This window comes from Macaca nemestrina, chromosome 12, assembly GCF_043159975.1.
Source record: "Macaca nemestrina isolate mMacNem1 chromosome 12, mMacNem.hap1, whole genome shotgun sequence".
NCBI classification, from domain to species: Eukaryota; Metazoa; Chordata; class Mammalia; order Primates; family Cercopithecidae; genus Macaca; species Macaca nemestrina.
In genome coordinates, this window is record NC_092136.1 from 122,726,089 (window position 1) to 122,736,201 (window position 10,113).

The 10,113-nt window shown below is 39.8% G+C and overlaps 1 protein-coding gene across 2 annotated transcripts in view; it reads left to right on the plus strand.

Annotated features, from left to right (window-relative positions):
• JHY (junctional cadherin complex regulator) overlaps positions 1 to 382 on the plus strand; it is a 76,879-nt gene extending 76,497 nt beyond the window's left edge. Inside the window, exon 11 of one of the 2 annotated variants that reach the window (XR_011611132.1) lies at positions 25 to 382. Coding sequence is in view for 1 of the 2 variants with exons in the window: in XM_071075742.1 (XP_070931843.1) it covers positions 25 to 42 (18 nt within the window). In the remaining variant the exon portion in view is untranslated. The remainder of the gene's footprint in view (positions 1 to 24) is intronic. The other variant, XM_071075742.1, reaches the window with a different exon arrangement.
• The last annotated feature ends 9,731 nt before the right edge of the window (positions 383 to 10,113 follow it).

Here is a 10,113-nt window from a genome sequence, read left to right on the forward strand (position 1 = left end):
AGCTCTTTCCACCTCTCAATATAGGGGCTCTGGAAAATATGAAGAAAGGAAAAAAGAATTTGGTGAACTGGATTTATCTCCCTTGCTGCCTCTCCATTGCCTTTTCATTTCCCCCTTGCAAACCTGGGTAATGTAAGTAATTAATTTTCAATAAGCTGAATAAATGGTCTTCCGCTATTAAATAGCTCTAACAGGTTGAGAGGTTTACAATGATGTGAGCATTCCAGGCAAATGTATTTAGTGGAGACTTGGAAATATCTGATAAGATTTCGTAAATACCCTTTGCTGAACTGGCAGCTTGTAGAGACCAGCACTGATACTGGGGCTGCTAAACAGGCTACTCAGGGCACCCTCTGTCACTAAGGTCTCACGCTTTTGCAAGAGAGGTTTTAGTGCTAAGTATCCCAATGGTTCAAATTTCATAGTAGGGGAAATAACTGCCCAAAATTTAAAACCCAGAAAATATGATCAGCCATTCTTTGGGAAGCTGTCTAAACAGAGGAAGGAAGCCAAGAACACACTGAATAAAACCAGTTCAGATCTCTATGTTTTACTCTTTCCTCTGTGGCAAAATCATCTCCCAAATTAATCTTACACTTTATTTTTTTTTTACCATCCAGACAACTGTCAAAATCATGATCATGAAGCCTGGTTGGCCCTGCCTCATATCATATCTCCACCCTGTCACCTGGCAGTGATGCCTTTTCCCATTTCCCCTGCTTCCACACAATGGTGACACTTTGAAGTAGTGCTGATGAGGTTCCTAAATCTGTGGTTTCTGCTTAAAATTGATAATCTCCTATGATACAAATCTCAAGCATCTATTTTTAATGAAACCTTTAGATGAATATCAAAGAACTATTTAGCCATGCCTAATATTTTAATTAGATTATATTCTCAATTTAACCCATTAAACCTCCTTTGATGATCCCAATATTTAGTGTTTAGCCTCAGATGCATGAGGTAATGAATACTGGACCTTTTGATTTAATGAGAATTTCAGCTCTTCCAGCCTGCGCCTCTTTGTATACCTTTTATTTTGCTGGCTATAGAATTCAGTTAATTGAAGGAGTCTCTTACCATCACACATTAAGGAGTATAAATTAGCATCCCTATTCTGATTGGAAAATGCAAGCAGACAGTTTTGCTTTGATCTGAGGAGTGAGCTGCAGAAGCCAGCAGCCCTCTGAAAATGAGCTGATGGCCCTTGTTCCCAGGGCAAAATGCAGATGCATCCATGTGTCACAAAACACTTAATGTCTTAATTGATCACCTCCCAATTCTTCCTGTCCTGTGTGCGTCATTCTCTTTAGAGACTTGTATATGCGTGTGTCTGTATGTGTCTATTTGTGTATCTGTATCTTTGTCTTGCTTTCTCGGTTCATCCTTTCTGTTTCTCCCCTCTCCTCAGGCAGCTAGGGACCTAGGTTTTAAATTAATCTGAGACAAAGGAAAATGAAATAATATAAATTCCCTCACCTTGAAATTTATAAGACTATCTGGTAGAGCTATTCAGAATCTTTCACAGACAAAGATTCTTAAGAACTAACTCTAACTTCCAATTTTCTCAACCAGGCAGATGCAAGCCGTTGGTACTACATCACTTAATATGAAGTAGACAGGCTATTCTGTGTTTTGGCAAGGAAATCAGCCTTCTAATCTGTTCCAGTGATAATGCAATTCTCCTGTACCTCAACAATTCAGTTACATAAAAGAAATGTTAACATAAAAGATCAACACCTCCATTACTCACTATAAATGCCAAAATAAAATAACAGAAAATTCAAAATATGGTATACTAAACACACACACACACATACGTTCTCTCTCTCACACACATGCACATCTATTTCAGTCCCTTGACAAGTCCTACTAAAATAATAGTAAAGTTTTTAAATTGCATAAATATATAAAAACAAGGAGAACAGGAGGAGGAACAATAGTAATAACATTTTGAAAACTGGAAAGCATATGAATGAGTTGTTTTAAAAACTTAGCAGACCCAAAAAACACTAAATTCTTTTTACATTTTCATAGAATATCAGATTTCTCAAAAATACTAAATTCTAAGCTAGCAATAGGAAAACCAAGAATCAACCTGACTTACACTCTAGAATACCCAAAATGCTCAGGAATTAATGGTGTCAGTTACCTCTCAAAGTAGGAATGAATGGAGATGTGGGGCCGGGGGAGCTAAGGAAGGGTGACTGCATGAAAGTCAGTTTAAGAGCAGTTACACCTGTGAATCCTTTCCTCAGTTCCCACACAGCCACGCACAGCTCCTCCACTGACCCAGTAAAATACACTGCCCTAGTATCTTTGGAGTCAGGGACAACTGGTTCTATTGAGGATACACAGTAAGTACTGAAAAAAGAGTCAATAGTGACCATGTGTACTGTAAACACAGAAACCTCTGGTCTTCTTCCATTTGGCTCCCAGAACATTGGGACTTTATTCTACAAGCAGGAATTTGGAAAGTTCTTCTCTGGAGAATCTGACCAGCCTAAAAGAAAAGACTTAAAAATCCTGACTTCAGAGGTTCGCCAACTAAAGACCCCAACTTTGTTATCCTACAGTTAAACCTCACAATCAACAAGTCCCATCCATGTACTCATAGTTTCCTGTCAGCCTTCTAGCCTCTCACTTAAATATGAGCAGACAACCAAGAATTTCCAAACATCTGAGGATATGACACAGGACTATTTTTAAAAGGAGGTGGACAAGAAAATTAAAAAGAGATCTTGGGAATTACAATTGCAGTCAAAAAATTACAAACACAAAAATAAGGTTAGAAGACAACATTGAGGAATTTTTCCAAAAGTCAGAGAAAAAAGGCAAAGAGATAGAAAATAGGAGATAAGAGATTAGGAATTTAGAGAATAAACCCAGGGGGTAAAAATCCAAATAACAGGAGATATATAGAAATCATTAAAGAATTCAAGAGTACTCCCCATAACTGAAAAAAAAAATGCATTTTCAGACTTAAAGAATTTATTGAATATCTGAAACAATGGATGACAATAAACCTAAAGCAAGGCATATAATTGTAAAATTTCAGTACACTAGCTACAAAGAAAGTATCCTACAAGCTTCCAAAAAGGAAAATAAATGAATAAATAAAACAGGACACACATAAAAAATCAAGAATCGAAGTCATTTTATACTTCACAATAGCAATTGGAAGCTAAAAGTCAGTGGAGTGATGAATTCAAAAGTATTCAAAAATGATTTCCAACTTAGAATGCTATACTTAGCCGCATTACTAATAAAGCATGAAATTAGGATAAAGAGATTTTTAGATAAGGATGATCTCCAAACATTTACCTCTCACATACCAATTGTCCAGAAACTACAGTAGACTGTGCTTCACCAAAATGAGAGAGTAAACCAAGAAACAAAAAGATATGGGAAACAAGAGTAAAATACAGTGGGCCCGGCGCAGTGGCTCACGCCTGTAATCCCAGCACTTTGGGAGGCCGTGGCGGGTGGATCACGAGGTCAGGAGATGGAGACCATCCTGGCTAACACGGTGAAACCCCGTCTCTACTGAAAATACAAAAAAATCAGCCAGGCGTGGTGGCGGGCACCTGTAGTCCCAGCTGCTCGGGAGGCTGAGGCAGGAGAATGGTGTGAACCCGGGAGGCGGAGCTTGCAGTGAGCTGAGATCCGGCCACTGCACTCCAGCCTGGGCGACAGAGCGAGACTCCGCCTCAAAAAAAAAAAAAAAAAAAAAAAAAAAAAAAAAAAAAAAAAAAACAGAGTAAAATACGGTGAAATTAAAGGAACCCCCAGGATGATTGGGAAGGGAGAGCCATTTACATAGAATCCAGAATGGAGCAGATCAGAAGGCTCTGGGAGAGGTTTGTTTAGGAAAATGGAATGTTAGGAATTTGTGAATATCTTGAGAGTGTGATACAGACAAATGGCAAAGAGTTTGGGAATAAATTAGTCATAAGTACATTAAAATTAAAAATAATAAAATAAGTATTAATTGCAAGGAAAACAAAAAGTCTCACAGAAAAGTCATTGATTTCCTGGCTTAGCTGAGAATTGCATATACACATCGTAACAATGGTCTAGGCTGGGCGCGGTGCTTCACTCCTGTAATCCCAGCACTTTGGGAGGCGAAGGCGGGCGGATCACTTGAGGTTGGAAGTTCAAGACCAGCCTGGCAAACATGGTGAAACCCCGTCTCTACTAAAAATACAAAAATTAGCCGGGTGTGGTGGTGCATGCCTGTAATCCCAGCTTCTCTGGAGGCTGAGGCAAGAGAATCACCTGAACCCGGAAGGCAGAGGTGGCAGTGAGTCAAGATCGTGCCACTGCACCGCAGCCTGCGTGACAGAGCAAGACTCTGTCTCAAAATAAATAAATAAATAAATAATAATTTTAAAAATGGTCTAACCAAAATTATGCTAGAAGGACAGAAAGGGTGCACACATATGTGTTGGGAATAGGGGAGAAATAGAAATAGGGAATAGCAACAAAATGAAAGTTTTACTTTTTATAGTGTGAAGTACTAGATAATTTCCAAAATATAAATTTCAAAACAACAACAACAACAACAACAAAAACAGCAATTCAGTGACAATTTAGAAACGTGGCGATAAATACCAAAATTATCAGCTAAAAATTGAAAGTGATTGCCTCTGTAGTGAAGAAAACAAGAAAGGGGGCACGGGACTGCTCTATTTAAAAATAATCCTCGGGCCGGGCGCGGTAGCTCACGCCTGTAATCCCAGCTCTTTGGGAGGCCGAGGCGGGCGGATCACGAGGTTAGGAGATCGAGACCATCCTGGCTAACACGGTGAAACCCCGTCACTACTAAAAATACAAAAACATTAGCCGGGCGCGGTGGCGGGCGCCTGTAGTCCCAGCTACTCTGGAGGCTGAGGCAGGAGAATGGCGTGAACCCGGGAGGCGGAGCTTGCAGTGAGCCGAGATCGCGCCTGGGCGACTGAGCGAGATTCCGTCTCAAAAACAACAACAACAACAACAACAAAAAAAAAACTAATAAAACTCATGGAAGTATTTGACTCTAAACAATGTGCATGGTGATAAAAGCCTAATATTTAAAATTTAAAATGAAGAACTTAGGATGGGAAGGAGAAAAAAATAGATGGAAAAAGAGCAGAGCAAGCATACAGTATTCGTTTTTTGCTCATAGCATGTAAATTATTCTCATTTGAAACTCAGGATAAAGAGCCACGCTTCTATCCTATACCCATTGTTTTCCACAGCCTATTTCCAATCCCAAGTTAAGCACTGTGGAAAAATAAAAACTATTTTACCATTCTTTAATTTCCAGCTAGAATTTGGCAACCACATTTAATAGCTGCATCATCTATAGCCATGGAGACTAGGGTGACAAAAGATGTTAGAAATGTTCAGCTAAGGGCGGGCGTGGTGGCTCACACCTGTAATCCCAGCGCTTTGGGAGGCCAAGGCAGGTGGATCACGAGATCAGGGGATCGAGACCATCCTGGGTAACACGGTGAAACCCCGTCTTTGCTAAAAATACAAAAAATTAGCCAGGCATGGTGGCATGTGCCTGTAGTCCCAGCTACTTGGGAGGCTGAGGCAGGAGAATGGCATGAACCCGGGGAGTGGAGGTTACAGTGAGCCGAGATGGCGCCACTGTACTCCAGCCTGGGCAACAGAGCAAGACTCTGTTCTGGAAAAAAAAAAAAAGAAAGAAAGAAATGTTCAGCTAATTCCCAAAGTTTATATTTGTCAATATTTTTAAACAACTTGTTCTTGTCATAAAGAGATATCTATCATGGGCGGGTTTTTTTGTTTGTCTTTTCTTTTCTTTTTCTTTTTCTTTCTTTTTTTTTTTTTTTTTGAGACAGTCTTGCTCTGTTGCTCAGGCTGGAGTGCAGTGGTAAGATATTGGCTCACTGCAACCTCCACTTCCCAGGTTCAAGCGATTCTCCCTCCTCAGCCTCCCAAGTAGTTGGAATTACAGGTGTGCGCCACCACTCCCGGCTACTTTTTGTGTTTTTAGTAGAGACGGGGTTTCACCATGTTGGCCAGACTGGTCTTGAACTCCTGACCTCAAGTGATCCACCCACCTCAGCCTCCCAAAGTGCTAGAATTACAGGCATGTGCCACTGCACCCAGCTCATCATGTCTTTTTTTTTTTTTTTTTTTTTTGAGGAGTCTCGCTTTGTCGCCCAGGCTGGAGTGCAGTGGCACTATCTCGGCTCACTGCAAGCTCCGCCTCCTGGGTTCACGCCATTCTCCTGCCTCAGCCTCCGGAGCAAGACTCTGTAAAAAAAAAAAAAAAGGTAATAGGAGAAGGCTTGTGGAATTGTTATCAATGAAATCATGGAGGAAAGGTTATCAGTGTACACACTGGGAATTCTCAGAGAACAGTCATAAATAAAATGGAAAAGAAATGTGTCATTGGGAGGGGGTTACAACCAGAAATACAATAGGAGAGAAAACAGAACCATTCTGAATTTTCATCTCACTCCTAAATATTATTGGAATTATCTCTGACTGTTAGATGTATTAATTTCATAACTTCCCTGATAACGGGCTGTCTGACTTCAGACAAGTCAGTGTCTCTGACTGTCAGTTGCCTCATCTGTAATTAAAAGAGATCAGGTCAAAATTTTTATAGTAGAGAAATGTAGAAATGTAAGATGGCTAAGAGATCATCTAGCTCATCCTATTGGATATAGGACTACTTTCTAAATTGGCTTCAAGGAAAACAAGGCTCAGGAATTTAGTACTCTCAGGAAAGTTCATTCAACTTTCAGATGGCTCTTACTCAGAAGTTTTTCCAAAAGTTGACCTAAGATTTTACTGGATAATTTCTACCTGCATTGTTAAAAACTTATATCCAAAATTGCTATGAAAATCTTCTCCTCCACATGCTACAATGGCAATAGTTCCACAATCACTTTTATTTTTATTTTTATTTTTATTTTTATTTGAGACTGAGTCTGGCTCTGTCGCCCAGGCTGGAGTGCAGTGGCCGGATCTCAGCTCACTGCAAGCTCCGCCTCCCGGGTTTACGCCATTCTCCTGCCTCAGCCTCCGGAGTAGCTGGGACCACAGGCGCCCGCCACCTCGCCCGGCTAATTTTTTGTATTTTTTAGTAGAGACGGGGTTTCACCGTGTTAGCCAGGATGGTCTCGATCTCCTGACCTTGTGATCCGCCCGTCTCGGCCTCCCAAAGTGCTGGGATTACAGGCTTGAGCCACCGCGCCCGGCCACAATCACTTTTATCACAACATGAGTTACTTGTAAGGTATGATAATTAACATTGGCTTCTAGTCTTAATTCCACCACTGTGTTTGTGACGTTGGCAAAGCACTCACCACTATATCTGGGCCTTAATTTCTCCAACTTATAAAATGAAGGGCTTAGATTTTGTCAAATGTCTCTTCTAATACTGACAATTTCTTCCTGACTATATCTTTGTCCTTGACTTAGTTCTCGCTGTGTTCTCACTGACCTTCTAGAATGAGGTGTTGGAATTTCTTTAATAAAGAAAGAAATATCCTTTTCCTGTCTTTGTTGTTTCCCTTAAAACTTCTCATTGCTGTGGATATATGTGTTTAAATTAAAGTATAGAAACTGAAATCTTTGTGAGATAAAAAAATTTAATAACTTGGGACTTGCAGTCCCTTTCCTACAAAAAAAGAGATAGATTAGGATCTTAACAGTTAGAAAGAACCGTACAGGATATCTAGCCCAATCTCCCACTAACGGAGAAATCTGTAATAGAGAAGCCCTTATGTTTTGTCTTCCAGCCTCTAGGATTTCTAGTGAAAAGGTACTCAATGTTTTGTGGACTTACCCTGCTCTGTTGATGTACGGCACAGTGCCTGTCCTCGAATGTTGTTCCAGAATCTGCTTCCCTGCAACCACCCATTGATTCTGGTTCTATCATCTGTTAGCATGGCAGACTAGATATACCTCTTCATGCTTAATAGCCCCATAACCATTCAGATTCAACTACCATAGCTGAACCTCCTTCCCCACTTATCCCCCAAAGCTTCGCTCCTCCAAGCTAAAGCTCACTCTTCTTTATTTGTTGTTTTCCACACCCTTTCCTATCCAGTTTCCTGCATACTGGATGAGTTTTAGCTTGTCTATATTCTCTTTAAAATGTGATGCCAAAAATATAAATATATAAAATATGTCAATTAACTTGTTATTTTTCACATATATTGAACCCAATTCAGGAAGACCAGGGAGTCACTGCTTAAACTAAGTATGTTTATTGCACAATTCTCTTAGCACCAGAAAGCATTCCGCTTGCTCTGTGCCTTCACATCTCTCTCTAATTATCAAATACATCAATGAAAGCCAACCCTCTATCTTTTGAAGTGGTGTCATAGACTCCAGCTCAGCATTTCTTAGTGCTACCATCAGCTAAAACTGAGCTGTATGGTATGTTGTCCATTTCTTACGTTCTCACATCATGTGAGCAGAAATATTATCAGGAATCCCTCTCTGAGAATCTATGAAATGAAGTCCATCAGAAACAGAGCATTCGAACAAGTACAGAACAAATTATTTACGACACATGGGATTAGATCTAAAATGACTTCCCTACATTGGCTATTTTGTGATATTTTTGATTCTTAAAAATTAGACCTCTGAATGTCTTTCTTTAATATATCATAATAAACATAGTTTTGTCAGATCTTTACCACAAGTGAAACTGAGTTGAGGCAAAAGCCTGGGTTATTCAGAAAAAATACTTTTTCAGCCTATGGAAGCTTCGATCAGTATTGAAAGCCAAAACCAAAAAGTGCTGTCATATTACATTAAATCGAGACTAAATTGTGCTTATCCTCTACCACTATCACTAACTCATTATATGAAAGTAAAAATAAATAAAACTAGGAGAACTTTGCTACTGGATTGTTTGCCACCAATTTCAGGGAATTTTTTGATGAGAAAACTGTGCCATAGTTGGTGTGGCTGGTGCCACAGTTCTCACCTCTTCCCTTGCTACCTAATCCGCCAAGAAACCACCACAGGGGAGGACAAGGGTAAGAAGGAATGAGTATCTTCCCAAGTTTAATGTTCATGAATTATAGACCTAAATAGTCCCTGGGCTTCAGGACTCATCCTGCCTCTAATCAGGCAGAGCTGTGCATATACTAACAGCTTTCCTATTTCTCTGCTTTTCCAAGCAGATTCCTATTGTCTGCTTTTCCAAGACAAAAAGGTCATGAAATACACCCAATCCACTCTTGTTAGACTCAGAACAAGCCCTTGACAAGTTGTTGTGAAAGCAGAAGACAGAAATGCCTGGTGCTTTTGCGTTTGGGTTCACCATCTAATTTGCACACACATACACACACACACACACACACACACACTTTTGCCCAAATACAGTTTTTCTACTCACTTTAAAGATTCTTTCAAAATCCTATTTAGTAGTTGTTCTTCCTGGGATTAGAAGAATTCGATTTTTCCCTTGGCTCCATAATCTTGTGTAACAGTATCACTATACACAAGGGATACACACTTTCCTTTCCAGGTTACTAAGAACATTCTCAGTCACAAATCACTTTTTCTTCCACCAAGTCTTTTGTCTTACTGTAAAGCATTTGCCAAAAACTTCTGCCTTAAAAAAACACAGTACTGTCATTATCTTAACAAGGGAGGGAGGAGAGAAATCTGAGCCTAGATTTGCTTTTAATAGCCACAATCTTTAGGCTGTGTAATCTAAAGAAATGAGAGAGGTATTCTTATAAAGTGATAGAGACAAAATGCCAATCAATGCATTGTTACCAAGAAAAATGAAGAAATAAACTGCATGAGAAAAGAAATGAACAAGGAGTCAGGGACATTTTTCAATCCTTCCTTGGCTGTCAGCTAGTCCTGATTTCATGAGTAAATCCTTCAATCTTGCTAAGCCTCAATTTCCTCATCTATGAAAGGGGAAAATACCCATGTCATCTGAGACCCACATGATCACTGATTGATTACAGAGCACGCTGGAAAATCCAAAAGGCTATACAATGCTTATGTTTTAAAACCAATAATTTTGCCTCCTACATGATGCACCTGGATAAGCTGTCACGCTGACACTTATCTTTACCTGGGATAATGTTTCTCCAACAAGCCTATTGCAGAAAA